This window comes from Pezoporus flaviventris, unplaced genomic scaffold (genome assembly GCF_033815535.1).
Source record: "Pezoporus flaviventris isolate CSIRO_AGI_PZ_B2104156 unplaced genomic scaffold, CSIRO_AGI_Pfla_v1 ptg000031l, whole genome shotgun sequence".
NCBI lineage: Eukaryota > Metazoa > Chordata > Aves > Psittaciformes > Psittacidae > Pezoporus > Pezoporus flaviventris.
In genome coordinates, this window is record NW_026892579.1 from 44797936 (window position 1) to 44822460 (window position 24525).

At 42.7% G+C, this 24525-nt stretch overlaps 2 protein-coding genes across 2 annotated transcripts; both read right to left on the reverse strand.

The window, feature by feature from the left end:
• Positions 1–5498: 5498 nt before the first annotated feature.
• RDH14 (retinol dehydrogenase 14) lies at positions 5499–10929 on the reverse strand. The gene is made up of 2 exons (XM_061460876.1): positions 10546–10929; positions 5499–6413 (listed from the first exon to the last, which is right to left on the reverse strand). The coding sequence occupies exons 1-2, from the start codon at positions 10906–10908 to the stop codon at positions 5796–5798; spliced, it is 981 nt and encodes a 326-aa protein (XP_061316860.1). The 5' UTR covers positions 10909–10929; the 3' UTR covers positions 5499–5795.
• A 6565-nt stretch (positions 10930–17494) lies between these two features.
• Positions 17495–24320, reverse strand: NT5C1B (5'-nucleotidase, cytosolic IB). Its single transcript, XM_061460875.1, has 6 exons — positions 24174–24320; positions 23935–24102; positions 20991–21120; positions 20353–20475; positions 19377–19561; positions 17495–18415 (listed from the first exon to the last, which is right to left on the reverse strand). Exons 1-6 carry the CDS (start codon positions 24300–24302, stop codon positions 18077–18079), a joined length of 1074 nt encoding a protein of 357 aa, XP_061316859.1. The 5' UTR covers positions 24303–24320; the 3' UTR covers positions 17495–18076.
• Between the last annotated feature and the right edge of the window lie 205 nt (positions 24321–24525).

Sequence of the window (24525 nt, forward strand, 5' to 3'; positions counted from 1 at the left end):
AAGTCTAGAGGGAGGTCACCATTTTCTGTTATGAGAAATAGCAGCACCATTCTGGGAGAGATCAAAAATAATAATTCAGCTGTGGAGGCCTCCTGGATCGTTTTGAAAGTCAATTACTCCTTAAGTGATTAGTTTGGAAAAAGTTATGTGAAAAAGGGAACAGGCCTCCCATTTTAAAATTATTTGTATGACTCTTGCAAGTTGTTTATTTTCTTTATAGCCTTAGGTGGAAAGAAATTAAGTATGCTTGAAGTGGGAATTATCCACATTTTTCAGCAAAAGCATAATCACACCACACATTCACCAGGCTGAGGCTTTGAAGCCTGTGAAGCATTCACTTAGTAGGAAGCTAAGGCAAACCAAGCAGCTGCTGAAAAAAAGAGGGTTTAAATACTTCTGGTTTTATTGCATCATGGAAAAAATGACCATTTATCTCATTAAGATGGAGAATTTTTACCGGAGAACCCTTGCTGGGTTTGTAAGCTTGCCTGCTGTGCTGACTAGTAACTCAAAGAGCAGTGCTGTCCCTTTGCCTGGGGATAGATGCTGGCCTTTGTGGCAAGGTAAGGAAGGTAAATTGGTGACAGATTCAAGTTGTTTTTTTGTTTAAATGTGAAGTCTCCCCTGACTTCAACAGATGGGGCACATAAAATAAATACATGCAACTGCAATTTATTTCACTTGCAGAAATCTCAGCTATAATAGCTACATGTGTGCAGGAAGGCCTGGCTTATAGCTATAGGGCCTGGGACTGAGAATCAAAAGAAAGAAAGAAATTAAAAAAAAAAAAAAGAAATTATTTCTTTCTTAAACTCTCAGTCTATCCATGAGGGAAGTTCATTACAGGGGCACTTTCAAAAGCATCACATCCAAAGATGAATAAATCATACTGCTGCACTTGAGGTCCATTTCGATCATTACATGGAGATATTTCCTCTGCTGGGCTGTGCCCGTGTGCTTTCTGGCTGCAGAAGCAGACAAGTGGGTATGTCTGCCTAGATGAAACTTTAAGCAACTGAGCCCAACACTGAGCTCAAGCTCCAACAGATCTGCCCCCAAGCCTGATGTCTCATCCTTCATGTATCAAAGCAGTGCAGGCGACACTCCATGCTAACTACTCGCTCTCCTCCATGCCTCAGCTCCTCAGTGAACCACTGACAGTTCTACTGTCCGTCTTATAAAATGAAGAATTAAATTGCACCTGCACATGTCAGTACACACACACTCTCACACACTGATTTAAAAATAAACTTTTTAGAGTACAGTTAGTCTGCAATGTTGTTGACATATAAAATGGGATCACTTGGAAGCATTTCCACTTGCTGCTGAGACTGGCTGAAGACTCTAGTGGGGAAAATCTGCAAATAGTCAAAGTTAACCACTGCTGTGGCCCTCCACCTCTCAGCTATGGCAGAGCAGAGGCATTTTCCCTGTGGAAAGCAAAAGGTCAAGGGCTACATTCTCAGGAGTCACTGTGCCCTGTACACATCCCAGTTTTTAAATCCCCAAGCCACAGACATGGAGAGCTGGCCCAACACTGCTGGTAGACTCAAAATCAAATGCTCAAATTCTACCAATATAAGTAAGACAGCTGAAGGTACAATTTGGCTTTGGAAGGAGTTCACTTGTAATATTTAAGTTCATCACAAACCCCAACAAGATCTATGTCCTTGCATATCTGTAACGTACTTGCCAGCAATGTAATCAGTTTGTGTACCTGTCAATGAAAGCTGCATTTCAATAGGCTTTGCATTCTATCCCGTCACTGTCTGCCTTTTGCTCAAAAGTTTAATTCTTCATGGGAAGTGTCTCTTATCCTAGTTTAAGAGTTTTAATTTTTCATGGGAAGTAAGTTTAAGGGCAGTGGGATTCATATGATGGTCTTCTTATGGTGGTGATGGCAGAGAGCGTTATCTGGAAGGCATCCTAGTTTTGGCTGCATGCTCTTCGTACAAATTGTTTATATAATAGTCATACATAGAGCTTGCTACATCTTTCTGGAGACACTGCTATACTAGGGTGAAGTATGAAGGTGCTGATCTCCTCTTACAGCATCCTCTACCAGCTTCAAGAGGGGATATTCAACATAGTCCTGAAACCATAAACATATGCCTGAGTTTACTAAGATCCTGTAGAGCAGAGCAGAGCAAAGGTACTTCTTTTGCCAAAATGCTTGGTTCTATCCTAGACAGAGTCAGCATTACTGGTTGCTGAAATAAGGGCTCTTCTTTGGTTTTGCTCTTACATTTTGCAAGATCTGTTGACCTACAAGGTCTCCAGTTCCTGGATGCTTCTATAATAACAAAGGCATCATGTGAACAAACACTAGCAGCAGTCTCAAGAGATTAATCAAAGTCTTCTTGTCTGCAGAGGCTAAATTACATTCAACCTTGGAAGTGACAAAACTTACTGCTTTCAGATGTTGAAAAAAAGCTTACCTTTTTGTAAATTCCTAATAATCCACCCTTCTAATTGTTTTCAGGCATTAATTCATTAACATTCCATTACAGGTGTCATGTGATCACTCTCCCACTCTGGAAGGAGGGCTTTAATTTAGTTATGATTGCAGGAATGTAATCTCAGAAGAAAATGAAAACAAGCACTTAGCAGATGTATGAAGTATTACATGTTATGCAAGCCTGCGACACAGAATCATAGAATAGTTGGAAAGGACCTTGAGATCATCTAGTTCCAACCCCCCTGGCATGGGCAGGGACACCTCATACTAAACCATCTCACCCAAGGCTTCGTTTATTACACACCTCTTATTTCAGTACAAACCCACCTTTGCTGTTTAGAAGGCAAGTGCACATCTTATGTTGGTCATTCAGTCTGAAAAACTATGTATTTCTCTGCTCTTCAGCCAGTTTTGGTGCAGTTCTTTATTACAGTATTTTCGGACTAGCTATCTTCTCCATCTTCCACTTTTGCATCCAAGGCTTTCCTTGCAAGAGGTGTAACATGTTTCAGCAGTGAAACAATAGCGTTCCTTTAGATTTGCCACAGTAGTATTGAAAACACAAATTTGGCTTGACTTCCCTGTGTTTTTACAGAGACCTTAATGAACTTTTAATTCTTTAGCTAGCTGTTTAAAGGTGCTCCATGCAGCTGTTTAGAAGAATTTAGAATGAAAATGTGAAATGCAACACTGAAGATCAAAGCAGAACTTCTCTAAGCATGTTACACACCTCCCTCTGGCATTACTCAGAGGACTTTCCTCAGCACTCGAGTATGTTGACAGGACACCCATCTCTACATTGTGCCTTACAGTAAGCAGTGCAAAGCTCCACTTTACAAGATCTTAAAAACCTGCTCCACTTCACAGCTTGCCTCCCACCCCCACCCAAGTCACTCACTCAGAGCAGTCTTCTGTGAAGCGTAAGGCTACATGAGATCCAGTCCACTGTGCAAAAGTTATGCCGAGAGTCCAAGTAAACAATCATTCTAAATCATAGAATCATAGACTCATAGAATAGTTTGGGTTGGAAAGGACCTTAAGATCATCTAGTTCCAATCCCCCTGCCACAGGCAGGGGCATCTCACACTAAACCATCTCACCCAAGGCTCTGTCCAACCTGGCCTTGAACACCGCCAGGGATGAAGCATTCACAACTTCCTTGGGCAACCCATTCCAGTGCCTCATCACCCTCACAGTAAAGAACTTCCTCCTTATATCCAGTCTAAACTTCCCCTATTTAAGCTTTAACCCATTACCCCTTGGCCTATCATTACAGTCCCTAATGAAGAGTCCATCCCCAGCACCCTCATAGGCTGCCTTCAGATACTGGAAGGCTGCTATGAGGTTTCCACGCAGCCTTCTCTTCTCCAGGATGAACAGCCCCAACTTCCTCAGCCTGTCTTCACACAGGAGGTGCTCCAGTCCCCTGATCATCCTCGTGGCCATCCTCTGGATTTGTTCCACCAGTTCCATGTCCTTTTTATGTTGAGGACACCAGAACTGCACACAACACTCCAGGTGAGGTCTCACCAGAGCAGAGTAAAGGGGCAGGATCACCTCCTTTGACCTGCTGGTCATGCTCCTTGTGATGCAGCCCAGGATATGGTTGGCGTTCTGGGCTGCGAGCACACACTGCCAGCACATGTTCGTTTTCTCATCAACCAACTCCCCCAAGTCCTTCTCCGAAGGGCTGCTCTGGATCTCTTCTCTGCCCAGCCTGTAGCTGTTCTTCCATACTTATTCTATATACCTTAAAGCAGCCTTCCAATACCTAAAGGTGCCTACAAGAAGTATGGGGGGACTTTTTACAAGGACAGGTAGGGATCGGTCAAGGAGGAATGGCTTTAAGCTGAAAGAGGAGCATGTTGCTCTTGCACACTGAGATTCCTTCACTGTCAGCTTCAAGCTGGCAGAGGTTAGATAGGAAGAAACTGTTTACTATGAGAGTGGTGAGGCACTGGCACAGGTTGCCCAGAGAAGCTGTGGCTGCCGCACCCCTGGCAGTGTTCAAGGCCAGGTTAGACGGGACTTTGAGCAATCTGGTCTAGCAGAAGGTGTCCTTGCCATGGCAGGGGGGTTGGAACCAGATGATCTTTAAGGTCCCTTCCAACCCAAAACATTCTATGATTCTATGATCTTAACTGCTAGAAAATATTATAAATGTAGAGCAAAATAAGAAGTCATAAATATCAATATGAATCCACAAGTTGTATGAATTAAAAAAAAAGTCACCATAGCATTACATAATACCCATGTATTTATTTGGAGCCCATTTTATTTCTCCCAACAATTCACAAAAGGTGTACTAGTACAGGTGAATTTTCTGCTTTATAACAAAGTGACCATGTCTGGACTGTTGGTTGCTGATCTATCTTTCACAGTGAAAGAATGAATGCTAAATCTTTTTTTAAAAGATTTTTTATTTAAAAGAATATTCATTAATATTCAGTAAGCTGCATCATACAGACTTAACTAATCTCCTTACTGAGTTAAAGTGCCATCAGCCAAGCCAAACACACACTGAAAAGCGTATTCTCTTCAGTTTGGGCGAAGTCTTACGAACTTTGAATGCAGACAGTTCATTACATGCAAAGCCTTATAAAGACTATAATGAGAGTGTCAAGTACATTTTTAATGCGTGTCTGCATATCAAGAAATAGCAAGTTCAGCACACATGAAAATAAAAACATAGTTCACACAACCAAGTGTATATACTCACTGAGTAACAGTGACCACTAAAAAAAGCCTTTGTGCTTCACAGCTAAACTGTATGCAGCTCAACAGTTTTGTTCACTGTGCCATAAGGCTGCCAACAGCACTGAAGCCTGAACAATCCAACAGCACTGAGGCCTGAACAATTCAAGTGTAAGGTAGCAGTAGAACTGTTTACTCCATTCTTCATGGTGATGGCTCAAAAAAAAGACAACAATGTATTATTATTAAGACCTATTTTCAAAACTTTTTTATAGAAGTGTTTCACCATCAGTACCCTGCATTGTCCAGCCCAACTGCAAGTAGTGCAACATGACAAATATACATATGCATTGCAAAACAGTTTTGCTTAATTTTTGTTTGTAAAACATGAGTTTCCAAGCAGATTAATCAGAAATTATATTCACGCCCTAAAACTCTATTTATTTCAGACATTTTTGAATGCCTGTGTCTAATAATTATTGTCCTTTATTTCAAAACAGAGTTCCAGCATAAATCACTCCCTTGTTTAATACTTACTGAGCAAAGTAACTTGCATTCCCACACCATTTAAACTGAGAATTAGAGTGTTTCAAATATGCATTGCATAGTTATCTGCATTCTGTTTTGCAGATTCCCCTGACACTTATTTCAATAAGCCAACCATCACTTCACTGATATCCCACAACTTTCTCGCAATCAAGTCATCCATGGCTTTGGGCAGGAGCTCTTCCTCTTTGCAGTCCCCGAAGTATTTTCCTGACACACCTTCAACATCAGGAGAAGAGGCTAAATAAATAGTAGTCTGGGCTCCTTCCAGAGGTGTTTTGAAGAAAGCCCATGACACCAAGCTGAATAGAGGTTTAGCCAGCAAAGGAATATTCACGTATCTGCCTAGATTTGTTCTGACAATTCCAGGATGAAGTGAATTGACGGTGACTCCTGTCCCTTCTAACCGACGGGCTAGTTCCCTTGCAAATAATATGTTAGCCAGTTTACTCCGACTGTAACAAAAGCTTTTATTGTAACTTATTTCACTGTTCAGGTCTTCAAAGTTGATCTCTCCATATTTGTAAAGCTTTGAGGATACTACAACAACCCTGCTTGGAGCAGAATTTTTGAGGAGGCCCAGAAGAAGGTTGGTGAGCAAGAAGTGACCCAAGTGGTTTACACCAAATTGCATCTCAAAACCATCCTCTGTCTTCATGTACGGACACTGGAATATTCCTGCATTATTTATCAGAACATCCAGCCTTGGCTCTTCCTTTAGACAGGAAAGAAAAAAATTATTCCATTTTAGAACTGTCATGCAAAACATACCACTATGCTTAATATTTATCATTGGCCACTGTTACGAATGATTTAATTCCTAGTTTTCTGAACTGTAACTTCCTGATATTTTCTTAGAGCACTTCTGAAAAAAACACAAACCCTAAATTGAACTAACATTAAAGAGAGCACTTGACCCTACCAGTATACAGGTACGAGACTAGGTCTGTATCTAATTTCAATGCAGGCAAAGAAAACAATCATCTGCATCAACAGGAGCAGCTTCTTCTATAGCAATTCAATGATAATTTATCTTTGTGATGGGTTTTGTTTTCCTCTAAAAAGTATGTGTTTATCGTGCTGCAAAAGCACACACATTAATTTATGGCAAACCTCGGCCATAGGCAAGGGGTCTAATGTGCAAAAGGCACAGATGTGGAACAGAAAGCAGTAGCCCAAAGAACTGACCTCAGGATTGAAGAGAAACTATTACATTGCAGACCCATCATCTCACTAGGAGCATGTCATGGAGAACTTTGCAAAACAGCATTTTAATGATTCTAAACAGTGTCTTATTTTAAAATCACCTCATTGTGCTGCTTGGTGAGAACTATGGAGCAGAACTCATCATATAAAAGTAACATTAATGATTCATACAACTTGAGACTTAACAGGTCTACTCAATAACTAAGAGACAGTCTTGAAATATTTATGACATGCTCAGCACATGCTATTTGATGGATCAGTATTCTGGTTCAGGTTGGTAGAAAACACACTCAAGGAGGTACGCTACACTCTACAGAATCAGGAAACGTAACCAACAGAGAGGGTGGTACAGATAATTTAAATATAATATATCAATGCACTTCATGCTCCAGCATCCACTCAAAAATTAAGAGCTCTCCAATTTACCCAAAACAGGAACTTCTTCTAGAAAAACCCCAACCAAACAAACAACAAATAACCCAGATTAAAGTAAGCTGCCTGAAGAAGCTCCAAATTCAATGCTTTCACCCACCTCTGACAAAAGACTGTGAAAGTATCACAGGAAATTTATGCATGCACAAACCATAAGTGAATTTGTATTCCCTTTATAGAAAAAGCAGCATGAATTTTCTTTGCTGTTCATTCTTTAAACCCAATGCAGCCACTGGAAAGCATTTTATCTTATGGTAAAAATAGAGAACCTCAAAATGAATTTTGTACCATTTGCCTTTTATTTGACTGCCATTAGCAGCAATACTACATAGAGTGAAAATCAAAATCCGCACTTAGCATTGTTAACAATGCTGCCATCTGAGCACACAAAACATCAAGTACTTCAACCTCAAGACTGACTTCTGTGGGATCTGAGGTTGCTTAGTGTTTCATATAATTGGGTCCCTGAGGCATGATCCAAAGACCATCACTCATTTCTCTCTACCCAAAGGGACATAATAGCTACCATCACTAAATCGGGGCAGGACTGAAGAAGTACTGATTGTAGATCTGCTCATTGAAGTGACATTTCTTTCTTCTTTTGAGAAAAACATTGCTTTAGAAACTTTCTGCAGAATCTAATTGAAGGATTTATTTTGCAATACTAACACTTCAAGAAGCAAGAGTTCCACCATGTGCTATTTGCTGAGACTCCTATATTTTATAATCATAGAATGGTGTGGGTTTGAATGAGGCCTTTCAGATCATCCTGTTCCATGTCCCCTGCCACTGGCAGGGATATGATCCACTAGACCAGATTGTTCAAAGTCCTGCCCAGCCTGTCCTTGAACACTGCCAGGTTTAGGGCATCTACAGCTTCTCTGGGCAACCTGGGGCCAGAGCCTCACCACCCTCACAGTGAAAAATTTCTTTCTAGTATCCAATCTAAATCTCCCCTTTGTCAGTTTAAAGCCATCACCCCTCATCCTATCACTACCTGCTGTTATAAAAAGGCTCATAAATAATCTAGAGTAAGTAATATGATCAATGTGAAGCAAGTAGTGGCTATGCCCAAGTACAACAGAATGCACAAAACACTGCTCTGATAGCCAACGTTATCCCTTGTAGCTCCTTAGTTCACTTCCATTTTCTCCATTTTTCCATAAAACCCTCCAACATCTCAAAAGTCTTTTATTTTTTTGCAGTGAGATAAAGGAGTGCAAGATGTGATCAACTGCAGCTGTGCAGAGGAAAGATTCCACAAATAAAGTGAGGTGGTGGGAGTGCACTGTTTCCCCATCCTGACTATATTTAAGTATTCTTCATCTCAACACAAAACCCCACAAAACTCCCCAAAGAAACCAACCCAACAATCCCCCAAACAATCAGTTCCAATAACAAGCTCCAAAAAGGTTAAAAACCACGAACTTGGGTGGCACAGCTCCTGAAATTATTTCTTGAACTCACACCCCTTGCAATTCAGATTCTTGGATTATTCTGAAAAACTCAAGTTGAAATGCACGTGTCAGCAGCACTCTGCAGGTACATGCACTCTCTTTTCCTTCACCCACTTCTTGCTTAAAAGTCACTTGTACTAGCTTTACCAACAAGGAGATGCTAACAGATTCATGTCTGGTACTGAAAAAAAGGCAATTCTTAGAAGTTAGACAGGTTTGTTTTTTTTTTTCATTTATGATGGGTGGGTTATATCCTTTGTGTATGCATATTTTCCCAGAACACTGAAGGAAAGCTAGACTTTATTGCTGGATTTGAATGAATATGACCTCAAAAAGCACCACTATTAAGTTAAAACTTTGACTTTTCCCAGATATCTAAATTTTAGAAATGCTATTTGAAAGTCAATGCCCTGGGATGCCTGAGTGGTTGCTGACAAGTACTTAACCACTGCTCTGAGCAGCAGCAGAAATACTAAGCCTGGCTTCCCATGACTTTGCGTCTCATAGCTTGAGTAGCTAGATGGGGTGAGATGAGAGTCCCAAACAACACTTTTCATGGAAGTGAATTACTTCAATGGAAGTGGAGGAATACTGCCTCCAACAGTGCCTCTATCTGCTTACCAGTGTCTAATAACACTGCTGAACTCACCTAGTGGCATTTCTGTCAGGTGAATCAACTGGATGTACCCGGTCTCCTCAAACTCAGGTTTTCAGGAACTCTGCAGAAACATTATATATTCAAAAATGTGTATCTGCTAAAGTCTGATAGAACCGGTGAAGAGATCATAAAATGTGCATGGGGGGACAGAGTCTGAGGAGATGGCAGAAGGAAGGTTGGAGCTGTGAACAGTGCATTCATGAACTTTTATTTCTCTGGAGACAAAGCTGAGCTATAACACCAATTTAAATCAAAAAAGGCAGGTTAAAGTAGAGTAACTGAAGATCCTAGGGCTGAAGCACCTCTCTTGTGAAGACAGGCTGAGAGAGTTGGGCTTGTTCAGCCTGGATAAGAGAAGACTCCAGAGGAGACCTTAGAGCAGCTTTCCAGCACCTAAAGTGGGCATACAAGAAAGCTGGAGAGGGACTTCTTACAAGGGCATGTAGGGATACGACAAGCGGGAATGCTTTAAACTGAAAGAGGGGAGATTTAGATGAGATATTAAGAAGAAATTATTTCCTGTGAGGGTGCTGAGGCACAGGCACAGGTTGCCCAGAGAAGCTGTGGCTGCCCCATCCCTGGCATTGCTCAAGGTCAGGTAGGGCGGGGCTTTGAGCAACCTGGTCTAATGGCAGGTGTCTCTGTCCATGGCAGGGGGGTTGGAACTAGGTGATCTTTAAGGTCCCTTTCCAACCAAATCATTCTGCGGTTCTATGAATTAAGAGAGAAGACAAATCATTTATCGCACGCAGAAGCAAGTGCTTCCTTTTCAGACCAGGAAAGAGGTAGAATAGCTTGGACTATAACAGAACAAACTAGTACGAACTTTATGCTTCCAGGTACTAATCCACGGCCAATTTACTTATACCCTCCTTCCAAACGCTGCGATGAACCCTCCAACACCCCATACCCCGACCCGCACTGCCCGATGAGCAAAGAACCTATTAGTACACAGCTTGGAGGACGCCGCCGCGCTGTCAGCATCCAGCTCAAGCACTCCGGGGCCTCCTCGGCAGGCGAATGGCTCCACCGCACCCCCGCGGGCCCGCTCTCCCCGCGGGCCGGGCCCGCGCCCCGCCGCCGCCCGGCCGTACCTGGAGGACGCGGTGGCAGAAGGCGCGGACGGAGCGGAGCGAGGCCAGATCCAGCTCGCGCACCACCAGCTCGCCGCCGCCGCCCTCATCCTCCGCCCGCTCTCCCACCTCGGCCCGGATCTCGCGGGCTGCCCGCTCGGCCCGCGCCCGGTCGCGGCAGCCCATGATGACGCGGGCCCGCATCCGCAGCAGCTCGGCCGCCGCTGCCCGGCCCAGACCGCTGTTGGCCCCCGTGATGATGACCGTCTTGCCCCGCATGGAGGCCCCACACACGACGGCTGCCCGAGCCGCGCCGCGCAGCCAGCGCCAGGCCGCCAGCAAGATTCCGCCGCCCAGCGTCAGCCCCAGCGCCGCTGCAGCCATCCCGCCGGGCCGAGCGGCGCTCCGCCCGAAGGGCCCGCACCGGGCTCGCTGGGGACGCCTTCGCATTGGCCAACGTGGCGCTGCGCATTGTGGGGGTTGTAGTCTTCTGCCGCTAGGCGGAGGGCTAGGTGAACTCGTTCTGTTTATCGAAAGTATATCAAATTATACATGCTTCTTTTCCGGGCTAAGTAGGGGAGGTCCGCACACCTTACCAACCTAAGGTCACTGTGGTTTTGGCAGAACAGGTAACATGTCGTGATTCCGAGACTTTTGTTGTCCCTACATACTGGCTTTGACAATCATGACAAATGGCCATAGGGGGGGCTGGAGGGGGCTCTCGATAGATAGAGTCAGCTAATTTACAATTCATCCATTCATACAATTCACAGTACAAATTGAGCTCTTAAAATCGACTGTGCTTGATTAACAAATATATGTAAGAACAACACCACATAATAACAGAATCATAGAATGGTTTGGGTTGGAAGGGACCTTAAAACTCATTTACTTCCAACCCTCTACCATGAGCAGGAACACCTTCCACTAGATCACGTTGCTCAAAGCCCCGTCCAACCTGGACTTGAACATTGCCAGGGATGGGGCAACCACAGCCAGGACCTCACTACCCTCACAGTGAAATACTTCTTTCGAATATCTAATCTAAATCTACCTGCTTTCAGTTTAAAGCCACTTCCCCTTGTCCTATCCCTACGCACCTTCTAGAATCTCCCACTCCAGATTTCTTTCCCTTTAGGTACTGGGAGCTGCAATAAGGTTTCCCTGGAGCCTTCTCTTCCCCAGGCTGACCAAGCCCAGCTCTCTCAGCCTGTCTTCATAGGAGAGGTACTCCAGCCCATGGAGCACCTCTGTGGCCTCCTCTGGACTCACTCCAACAGGTCCTTGTCCTTCTTATGTAGGGGCCCCGGAAAATCACACTATTTGATAACCTGTGTGTGACCTTTTCCTTTCAGGAACTGGAGAGTCTGAGTCAATTAATAAATCATAATTGCCTTGATGCTATTTCAATATGCTCGTGTAGGAAATCCCATAAATTTAATAGCAGTGTAGTTTGTCAGTTCCCAATAACCTTTTAAGAGTTAATATTTATTTACTTTTTTTTGCTATTGCAGTTGCGAAATGTATTGATTTACTCTCATAACTCTCATAACTAACTGTGATGTTGATTACTAAGGCCTTGTCTTCCTTAACAACTACCAGGTCTGCTCTATATGAGTTTTGCTCGTCCTTCAGCAATAGCTCCTGTATCCCCACCTGTTCTTTCTTCTTGGTTTCATTTGCTAATATATCACATATCATCATTATGCCTCTTAATTCCAGCAATTTGTTGGCCGTTGCAGGCCAAGCATAGTCCCGGAGGGCACTTACAATATTTCATTATCAGTCGTTGAGTCTCATGGCAGACTAAATGCTTCTGCAATAGCCATTCTCTCTACCTTGGGTCTTCAGCATGAGACACAGAGGCTGTGGCCATAGATGTGGTGGAGCCAAGAAGGCTCCCAGCATAGAAATGCAACATCTCTGCTGACGTACTGCAACAGCAGCCTGGGGCAGAATTTTGACCCAAGGCTGTGGGCTAATCAGGGCTCTCCCACAGCTCATGAGCTCCTGCTAGGCAGTTTGGAAGCAGCCATTGTGTTCTCGACAATTAGCATGTGCGTGGACTTTTCCATGCCAGATGGCCTTTGTGCCAATGGAATGCTCTGGGAAAGTTTAGGATAGAAGTAGAATGAGAGAGTATGTCAGAATGATATGCAGAGACCTACCCCCATGCTGCCTTCAAGACCAGATCTCTTTCTTAGATATTTCAGCACGTTCTGAGACTCTGGATCAAGCTGGATCATGTGTTTGAGAGTAGCAGAGGTGTTAGTACATGGCCAAGCATGTCTTGGTACCTGCATGTTGCAAGCAAAAATGATAAGGTTGGGGAATGTTACAAGGTTGTTATGGTGGTATCTGCTCTGATAGCTACTCTAGAATCTATAAGAAGAAAATGAACTCACTCAGAGGAAATCAGGACAGCATACCAGTGAGGTGACAGTCAGACCTGCTGAACACATAGTTCTAGGACCAACCTTAGCTTAGAGGCAGCCTGTTTGAGGTAACCAAATTTAGTGGTCTTCAGGACTAAGAGGGTCTGTTCCATCCCAGCATGGAAGAAGCGAGGCTGCTTGCAGAAAATACATGTACATCCACTCACTCACCTCACAAGCACACTCACATTCACTGGTCTCTTAAATATTAGCATGGACCCTAAATCCATCCAATATCTATACCAAGAGACATTGGCACCAGCTCTGCTGCTGCTTTTTCTCAGGTGCTGGTTTATCCTTTTGCCCAATTTGACACGGGGTGATGGTACACATATGCACATAATGTGGGTCCCTCAAATAGCTGGTTTGGTAGCTCATGCCTCAAATGGACCTCTCCACCTGTTGTCACTGAGACCCCTGGGCTCCTCAGACCTGCAAACTTAATTTTGAATCCTTAACCCAAAACCTGTTTTCAGCCATCGACTTCATGTCATGTCTCCAGATCCTGCTTTTACTAATCCTAGACCTTGATGAAATCACCCAAGGCAACATGAACCCATCCAGGGAGTCAGGAGTGGCCACTGAGGGTTCATCATCAAAATCTCTTTCACCCTAGCCCTGAGAGAGATGCTAACAGAAATGTACAGAGACAATTAAAAGTAACTGAATTTTTATCAACAGCAATGTAAGTTAAAAAAAGATGTTTGACAAAAAAAATCCAACCAAACAACAAACCCCTCCCCCCTGAAAACAAACAGCAGTAATAGAGTTCAGTGATAGAGTTCAGTGCAGATTTAGGAATAAGACAGGAACAATGAGGATAGAACACGAATTAGGAGAAGTTCAGGATCAGGACTAGGTACCAGCATGCAGGTGAGTAGAGTCTCAGGAGACAACTGTCTATGGGGGAGATCAGAAACAAGCTTGGCTGATAATAAGCACGTCTGTCTTGAGTCAAGACCTAGAACATTTGGGGAAATGTGTAAGAATGTAAGAAACACAACAGGAAACCCATCAATGTTTCATCAGGTGTCTGGTGGCTGGTCTGGATGCAAACATTTGCAGTAGTAACCACCCCTTAACTGTCATAAATTGATGCTACTCACAGTCACACTCCTGCAGTCTGTTCTGAGGCTGACTTCAGTTCAGGTTACAGCTGAAGAAACATATCAGATTTTTCTGAAGAAACCTTACCATGTGTTCTCTGGCTGTCTCTCATACTTCTCAGGAAGTTCAAGGGCTGTGTAGGCACCACATTTAAACACAGTGGATTCGCTGAGAGACCTGTCTTTGTATTCACCACAGAAAAATCTTTCTCCATTTTTGGCTCTTTACTCCATTGTGAGACTCATGGCTACACCAAAGGGTATTTTAACCAGGTCACACCATTGTGCCTGCTTCTGATACAGGTGGCTTTTGGCATTCTTAAAATGACATAAGAGCCATAATCAGCTTGAGGTGTTCTCCTATATGGTCTGTCATAGTAAATCATATCTCTGGGAGGTGTCAGAGACATGCCTACCTCTGCTGCCCAATGACCTTGCACTGCTTTCTCAATCTATCTGTTGCACTCGAGATGGGTGTGTGCTGTTTAGTAATACTGCACACCCACACAGGTTACAGCATCTGGCAAAGGAGTCCAAGGGACAGTGGGTACCCGATTCCTGCATCCTTAGGACAGATCACAGTCCAGGAACACAGAAGGGTGCATGTTGGAACACATGCAATGATTACCATTTCCAAATTTTCACCTGAAATAGTTTCCTCCAGAGGTTTGTTTCACTATGCTACCCTGGACACTCTAAGGATGCCTTGGAGGTGTGAAGTAACAGAGGAACATGGGTTTATTAAGTCTTGGTAGCTGGTGTGAGGTATCCAACGCACACAGAGAATATGTTCTCCTGTAACAAAAAGAAATAAAAAATAAAAGAAGTCAACCTTCAAGAGCTGATTTCCAACATTTTTGTCCATGGCAATTGGTAGCAGTGGGAGACATCATTACCTTTTGTCTTACCTGGACTCATCACTGTGATGTGGTGCACAAACCTGGAAGCTAAGGGAACAAGGACTGGCTTTGCCTGACAAAGTTCTATTTCCACAGAGAATTCGATCTGTGTTATCATTAATACTCTTCCATATTTTGGCTGGGATGACAGTTTCTTTTTCACAGGTCTGTCTTCCAGTGTTACAAACAAGCTGATAGACAGGACAGACCAGAACCATAGGACTCAACTCTATTCCTCTATTGAAAAACTTTATCAGTTGTTGTAACTGTGACTGGCTTAGGGTCATGAAGTTCCAGGACATAAACTCATGGTATCTTCATGACCATGAGAAGCGAGATGGTTTTTGTTGGGTTTTGTTGCTATTTACTTGCTTGTTTTGTTTTGTGGACCGGAATGTTACTGAGACGATTCTGGTCTATGTCTACAAAAATAGAAAAACCTTTCCCCCAGCTCTCACCCCATTTCAGAGAATTTTCTTGAAAATTATTTGGACCCACTAGCCAAGTTGTGTCTTAGAGCAGCAAAGAATAATTGTAATGGGCAGAGACTACTTGGCAACCCTGCATCTCCCCAGACATCCATATTAGCCTGGAAGGCACCTGCATGAATGAATGAGGCTCCACTTACCCAACGTGCTGCCAGCTGGATATAGAGAAGCAGCTGTCAAGCTTGGGACAGTTTCATTATAATTAAAATGCAGTGCATAATCTGAACAAACATGTAAGGGCACTTTACTCAACTAGTTTAGGAGAAGTGATTGCAGGAGAACTGATTGCAGACCTTAACCTTCTGGATGTTAATTTCAATTTGAATCCTATCACAAGGAACGTAAATTCTACTATGTAATTTTAATATGTGAACCCTTTCTCTTCACACATGCCTTGGTGCTGTCAGGAATGACACTGGAAAAGGTAGTTCTCTAGTACTACCGGAGCTGGAAGCTCCTCCTAGCCTGTAGGTTTAATTTTTTCTGTAGGAGGATTGGTTGATTGGAAATAAAGACAAACAGACCAGATGATTCAGTTTCCAATTTATTCACTGATTTACATGCTTACTTAGTCAGGCATGAGACACTCAACTTCTGGAGTCCCAAAGGGACCAAGGATTCCATCAGCTTTTTTCAGTATCGAGCCTGAATTGCTATGTTCAGTGAGAGTCAAGTGCCAGCAGTCTGTACACAGTGTATACCCTTTGTTTTCCTGCACCCAACCCCTGTAGCTCTGACAACACACAGATGAAGAATGGCTGATCCATGTTCTGCTTCAGTAAGGCAGGACTGGTGTTCCTGAAATCTGCAGCCATACTTTTGTGGTGAAGGTACACACACAATTTATATTCCACAGCTAAGGAATATTTTTTTTTCCTTGCTGATTCTCAGCTGTCACATAAAAACATCTGCTAATAACATTTTTTATCATCTCCATTTGGCAAAGTAATTCTATCCCATCCTGGCAGACAATGACCAGGCCTCAGTTATTCATGTCTTCCTTACCTCCTTGCTGGGCTGGGAAATGTGATACATTTTGGGCACAAAGCCTCTAGCACTTATTCAATTCCAAGTACACCAGAAAACTGCAGTGCATCCCATCAACACCACGTGCTGGTGTGAACATGTACAAAGCTTTCTAATGGTCTCTATTCAAGTTCCATGTAGGATCATGGCTTTTGCCTTTGTTTTCAAAGAACTTTGTGGCTTGGATGCAGAACATTTAAAGGATTACCTATGTTCCTGGGGAGGAAACCATCATTAATGCAATGAAGCTTTCTGCAGTAACAGGACATTTCATCCAGACAGAAGAGACCAAACTTTCTCAGAGGTTAATGTGAGATTCTGGAGTGAATTCCTCCAGGAACCACAGATCATCACAAGCCTTCACTATCTTCTACTCCCACTGCAAAGCACATTCTTTTGGTTTTGTCTCTTCTGGTATAAATACAAAGCAACAATAAAAATAAAACAGGACACTTGTTCCATCCACTTGGGAGAGAAAGAGAACAAACACCACCTGACAGATGTTAGTTGCGTCATTTGGATATCACATAGCTACAGGGATGACACTGTGATACAGGAACCTAGCATAAAAGAGGTAGCATAGGCCAGTGGTGTAAATTTCAATTCATGTTGCAACAGGCACCTGTCCCCTGGAAACCCATCCGAGAGTGCCAAAGTGAGTTCATGAACATCACAGAACAGTTGTAAGTCCTAAGTGAATCTAGTTTAGAAACAAGTAGTTCCATCAACAGCATTATTTCAGGGTAGATTCTCTGCTGCTACAAAGGTATGCTTGAAAGCTTCAGCCTTTGACCCAGCCTAGATACTCACAGCATCTCAGACTTCCACCCAACTCTGTAAAATCTACTGGGTCAAAGTCTTTGAGACACCTAGCTCGCTCTCAAATTTGGCTGAAAGTGGTCACTTCTGGTTCTAAGTATCTGGAGGAGTTAAGGGACTGATTACAATCTGAGACACTGATTACACAAACTGTATAGAAAATTGAGCTAAAACCTCTAGACAGAAAAATGACAATGTTCTGTAATTGCAAAGCCAGATTTATTAGAATAGGAAAACAATATAGAAAAAATAAAGGGTTCCTGTAAACACAAGATAAAAGAAGCTAACGTTGCACTGAAAGCTGAAACCTTGTGATAACAGATCTACCAGACACATATTTAACAAGCAAACCACAAAGAGGTATACATATGTAAACTGTGCTTTTGGTAACTTTGGAAATAACTGTAAAGGACTAGGATCGCAGCATGTTTTTTGTTATAAATAACCTGCCAGCAGTTTTTTAGAGAAAATATAACTGTTTTCTCTGTCTCTCAAAATATGTCTCAAGCTATAAAAACAATACAAATCTTTTCCTAACATCAAAACCACAGTCTTAGATCCAAACAGGTAAAAAATCTAAATGGCTTAAGAATGCTATTAAAATAACTCTATTAAAAATGTACCTACATTAAAAATATTTCCTCTAAAGGCTGTTCTAGCCAGAAGTTAAATCTTTAAACACTGCTTACAATATACAAATGTAGAGTTTTTCAGACATAACTATTGCTATACTAGAGGCTGGCTGACTTAAGAACCTTATTGTTAATTGTGCCACCCAGTCATGCAGCTTTGTGGTATTTCTGAGCAACGCCATAGGGAACATGAGCAGCGATGGTGCCCAATTTCTGTGCTCCTTCGATGTGAAACATCTGGTCATCAAAGAAAATGTGAGGGCGGATTTTCATGAGGATTGGGCCTTTAGGAGCTCCTGCTAGGAAAAGTGCCTCATCAATCTCCAGACCCCAGCTACGAAGAGTCTTCAGCACTCTGGCTCCAGAGCTCGCTGCACTTCTGGCTGTGACCAGGAAGGTCCTTATGGGACAATTTAATCGTTCGTTTTTGGCATAGAACTTCTTCTGGAGTTTCCCTAGGTCTTCCAGAAAACCTTTCAAAGGTCCCTAAGTAGGAAATACCAGAAGCATATTTAGTATTTGTCCACAGCTCCCTAAATCATTCTTTTCCTTTCTTCCACGTTGCCACTGACATACAGGGTTCCTTTCCTAATTATGTACTACTCAGCAAATTCTCTACATGGAAAAAAGTTAAAACCATAATCCTACATTCTATGATCAGTAGGAAACTGATTCTCAGTAAGGCTTACAAGATCTTCTACAATTCAAAGTCTTTAACTGTAACAAAATGTTCTTTAAAAACACCTAATTCTTTCTACTATGAACCATGAGCTGCACTTTCTTTTCCTGTGCAAAAACCAGCAAAAGACCTTATTACATAGACATCATTAAACTCTTTCTAGATTAATGACAATATTAGAATTATATGATGATTAATAGGTAAGTGATAGTTTGCATCAAATTGTAATACATTGCACTGTCCAATACTTTCATAAATCAACCTTTTATTCTGAATTTATACCATTTTTAACAATAGCAGAATTGTTTTGTTTGGGGTTTTTTTTTTTTTTCAGTTTAAGTTAATGTTTAAATATTTGTAGTTTTTTAGGCAAATGGCATAGTTCTGCTTGGGAATAAGCACAGATATTACCCTTTTTCAATAACTGTATATCCCCATGCTTAACATTACCTACACAATCCAATGAGAAAAATAATCAAGGAAATCAGTAATAGGCTTTCCTTTTCCTAATGATACAATTAAAATACAACTCTAAGTTACTGTCATATATATGCAGTTTGCTCAGTGAAGTGGGAGACCTGGTAAAAGGACTGCAGTGGTGGGCTCTTTTATGTCAAACATGCATTTTAAAGATTATCCTTGGAAAACAAAATACATAGGGCAATCAGCTTCCACAAAGAAGAATACATACTGGGGAATATGGAGAAATACAGCAGCAATGAATATTAACAGATGTTTTGAAAACTCACATATTCAGGAAGTACTAACCTGTGCAAGAGGCTTATTTTCATTCAGCTGTTCATGTTCAAAAAATCTGTCTAATCCTTGCTCTTTGACAATCTGTTCTGATTCATCAGAAAAGAGAACTGCATCCCCATCAAACGCTACCCTCAACTGTGTATCCGAGTAAGCAACATCTGTGTTGGCAGTGAACATCGTAGCTGATGCAATGCCTGAAAATACGTGAGAGAACCTCAGAGAGCATGTCTTAAAAAGTCATCCATTAAACTGTCAGCAGTTTGGTTCCAATAACTTATATGTGGTGACCTTTATAAATGGTGAGCAGAAACAAGCACTAAAGCTAATGAGTAATGGCTGTTCTGTAACACAAATGCATGGAAACTATCCCACTGGAGTAAATTTTTAGACATGCTTCTTTCAAATTCCATATAAGAATATACAGGAACAGTCCCCAAGGTGTGCTGCAAATGAGACATTCCAAGCAGACCACCAAATCAAACTACTTGCTGTTTTTTAACTTCTTACAAAACACTTAAGTTGTTTTCTGTAAGAGATAACCCCATTCAAAGTTGAATAGAGGTAAGTAGGTATGTATGGGAGTTCATTTCCTGTAGTATGTGAGAAGACAGAAAGGTGTGACAAAGGTAGAGGGTGATTAAGTTCACAGAATCATAGAACAGTTTGGGTTTGAAGAGACCTTCAATGGCGATCTAGTCTAATCCCACTGCAATGAGCAGAGGCATCTTCCAACTAGATCAGGTTACCCAGAATCAACCATAAATTGTCATTATCAGCAGGCTGAAGGGTCAGAGAGGAACAGTAAAGAGAAATAACCTGATTTTATTTGATTAGGCGAAAATAAGTGATAAACTTGCACGATACAAAGTTGTGACTTTCTGCATTTGATGAAGCAGGACTAATTTCTGTGAAAGACACACAATATATTCATTTTTTAAACAAGCACAACAGAGAGATGAGATAGGAAAAGAAACTCAATTCAAACCTGCTTCTATAGCTTCTTGCACTTTTTCAGAGTCTGCTGAGAGGTACAAGTTTGTAAGGTATGCAGTCAGGTAACCAACAGGACTTTTTCCTCCCGTCATACAGAAACGTTCAATTGTTAAACCTAAAGTAAGAACAGCACAAGATGTGACTGTGCCTTCACACTACAAACCTGTAAAACGAATCTGTGAAAAGGTACACTAGCCTACAACTGACAGTAAACTTGAGAAAAAAATGTTCACTGTCATTTCAGCAAGTTTGGCTAAAACTGACTACAATGTTTGATCAGCCCTTCCTTCTTGAGGATTTAAAAAAATACCTCTTAAGACAGCCAAATAACTGCTGTGAAGGTGTATGTATGATGTTTGGTATTTGGTGGATTAAACACCAAACAACAAAAAGCTTAAGGACTTCTCAGAAATGAAGACTCACACCTGACAGGTTAAATCTAGAGCTTTGGACCAAATTCTGTTCAACACTATCTTATGCTGACACCCCAAAATAAGTATCATCCTGTGAGCAATGGGTGCCAGTATCAAACAAGCTTCTTTCACAAAGGTCAGAACCAGAAAAATGAAAGTAATCCATTTTATTATGTAACAGTAGGCAGTTCAACAAGGTAGTATTTATTTTACTTACCATAGTGATTGATGCTGTTTATGAGTCTCACTCCCACCTGGGCATGGTTATTAGTCATCAGGACAATATCAAACCGTTCTTCATCATCAGGGTACAGCTCAAGAAGTCGGGCATTGACATGCTCCAGCGCCTGCAGGTTAAAAATGTGGGAGTCAACAGACAAGTGGAATGTGCCTTGCTTCTAATCATTGTGGTTTTAGTGATAGGACAGTCCTGAAGGAGAATATGAAATACTTGAAAATTTAGTTTGATGAACTTGTTTTATTCCTTTTTGCTCTGCTGCTCTCAACAGTCATCTGACTGGGTTCACATGAAAGGAAGCAAGTAAGTTTCTTTTGCTGAGCTATAGAATTTAACTTTATCATGGAAATCTTTTTTCTGGGGCACACCATAACCATCCAGAATAAATCAATGCATTGCTGAACATTATGACAATCAGCCAGTTTTTTTTTTTTTCCCACTTAAAACTTGGGCTTCCTTGTTCACCTGAAAATTGTTCTTGTGAAATCAAGGAGAAAGTGTATTTATATGTGCAACTACTTGTTTTGCATGTACAAATGTGAATTTGGGCCCCATATTTACACAAGATTTACTGCCACAGCTCAGGAGGTCAGCTTTCAAAGACTGTCTGTCCTTAAGTAATGAGTACAAAACCATATCCTGTCAATCATGATTACCTTGGTAATTTCTAACTGCAGTACTGAATAAGGAAGATTTTGATTTGAGATCTCTTTAAAGATAATGGGCCAAAATGTCATAACCACAGTCTGGCATTCTTATTTCCTTGACCTTGCATCTGCTCATCTCTGTATTCATCTGTTCTCCTTATTTAGAATCTTACGCCTTTGGAGTAAGACTTGCTTTATGCTCTAGATTTATACCTCTGCTTTGGGATCTTGGCCCTTGAATGGTATTCTTAGGGATTATGGCAATAAAGTCAACATCATCAAATGGGTTAATTTTCATTAAGGTACTTTAAAAGTCAAGCCAGTTAAGGTTTAAAAACAGATTTGATAATTCTCAGAATCTCACTATAAAAAGCATGGCTATGTTATGGTGGACTGTGCTGAGGAAAACTCTGAACTGGTGTAAGGCCTAGGAAATATCTCAGTATGTGATCATAACCCATTTCTACTGCTAATACTCTACTACACTGTCAATTTCTTAAAGTATCAGAGAACAGGGGGAGTAGAGATAGGGATGCCATTTTTTGCCCAGTGCATGTACACTTTGCTGTCCAAGGAGGTCCTGGCCTGTGATGAAAATTCTTAAGTGTTACAAGCGTGAGATAAAATACTTTTAAGAATCATTAAGATTTCAATAAAGGAATCAAACAAAAAACATATCACTTCTTTTTGCCCTTGTCTCCAACTAGAAAGTGTCACCCAACAAACCCACAGTTCTCTAGCCTACTGATTCCTGTGACTAAGCATTTATGAATCTTTTAAAAAATATAAAGAATCCAAATACAAACAGCATACCGGAAGGGAACAGAAGGCAAGGGGCACTTAGCTAGGCATAGCTAACAGCTCTGATTTTCAAAGTGTGAGGGGTTAAACAGTCAAATCTTGCTTATATTCAAAGTGAATTTGACATTGATATCTGAAAAATCGCTTGAAAACAGTCTGTGCTAGCAGAGCTGCTATGTCTAGCTGCTACAGATAGGAAAAGATGCAGTAAATTCACTACTCAGTCTAGCCTCACTGGTGTACAAAATGAAATACTTCATGTTAAAACCACATTTGCAATGCTTGTGCTATTAATGCTCTTACCTGTTATATTTACAACAGCATGGGTATTGATATAAGTAATATTTTTCACTCTTTATTACAAAAAAGTGATCAATGTGGAAAACGCTTCAAATTCCTGAGACTAAACCTGAAGTAATGAAAATATACTTTTAAAACCTGAATCTCTAGGCTTTCTTTGGCCATTTTTTCTTACAGAATCATAGAATGGTTTGGGTTGGAAGGGACCTTAAAGATCATCTAGTTCCACCCCTTCTGCCATGGGCAGCAACACCTTTCAATAGACCAGGTTGCTCCAAGCCTGGTCCAACCTGTCCTTGAACACTGTCAGGGAAGGGGCAGCCACAGCTTCTCTGGGCAACCTGTTCCATTGACTTGCCACACTCACAGTAAATGATTTCTTCCTAATAATATCTAATGTAAATCTCTTTTTCATCATAAACCCATTCTTCCCTGTTCTATCCCTACATGCCCTTGTAAAAAGTCCCTCTCCAGCTCTCTTGAAGGCCCCTTTTACATTTACCTTGTGCACTGAAAGCCAAATATTCCATTCCACCTCTGCTTAAACCCTGTCTCCCAGCTACGAGGTCTATTTCTTTTGCTGCTCAAGAACAATTCCCAATGAAAGTAAGGAAAAAATAATACTAAGAAAGAAGAACGTAATTTGAATAATACAGAATCATAGAATCATAAAATGAACGTCATAGTCCTACTAGCCCTATTATAAGTGAGACATAAAAATGGAATGAGGAACCAAGATGATCTGTTTTCCTGATTTTGTTTCTTGTGCACCGTGCCCAGCAGAACACGCAGGCTGCCCCGTACCGACCCCAGCAGCACACCGGGGAGCGCCGCGGGGCACAACCGCGATGCTGAAGGTGAAACTCTGGTCCCGGCGACACGAGCAGTTACGTGACCGCAGGCAGGCGTTCGGCATTAGTGCCGGCGGGCGGGAGGGGACCGGAGGGGAGCGCAGAGTGGGGCAGCCGCAAGGCCGTGTCCTCGCGGGGAGCGGCGGAGACTCTGCCGCGCGCTGCGGCCGAAGCTTGATCCCTGCCACAGGAACGCGTCCCCAGAAGGTCTCCTCGGCGCACGATTATCTCCGCCCAAAGAGGCTTCGGGCTCCTCCTCTTCCCGAAATTTGGCCTCGCAGCACCCTCCGCGCCCCGCCGCACTCCGCCGCCCGGTCTGGGTACCTTGACGAAGTAGAAAGCCGGTCCGGGTTTGAGGGTGACGTTTTCGTTGTCCTGCTGGTACTCCACGTACTTCTCCACCCCTTGCTCTTCGTAGATCCGCCGCTCCTCCACCATGTCGAAGAGCGCTCGGGAGGAGACAGCTACCGTGATGGCATGCTGGGGCTTGGGCTGCGGAGCAAGAGTGGGTTAGCGTCTGGCCGCAGCCCCCGAAGCTCTAACTCCCGCCCTTCCGCACTCACCGGCCGGGGTCTCTTGGACACCAGGTTGTCGTAGAAAGCCTTCGCCGCCGCCCAGTCCTGCTCGGCCTCCTGCAGCCCGTCCCCCGCAGCCTCGTTGGGCCGGACCCCCTCCGGGCCGGAGCCGCTCATGGTGCCTGGCTCGGCGAGGGAAGCGGTGGCAAGGACCGGCGCCCCCCCACCCCACCCTACCCCACCCTACCCTACCCTGCTCGGGCAGCGGGAACTTCCCCTTGCACTGCCTTTCCCTTTCTCTCTGCCGCGCCCGGGGCCGCCTGGCACGGCACGGCCCTCCCCTGGCACTCGGAGGCCCGGCGGGGTAGCGGGACCGCGGTTTCCCCACTCTCACACGCGA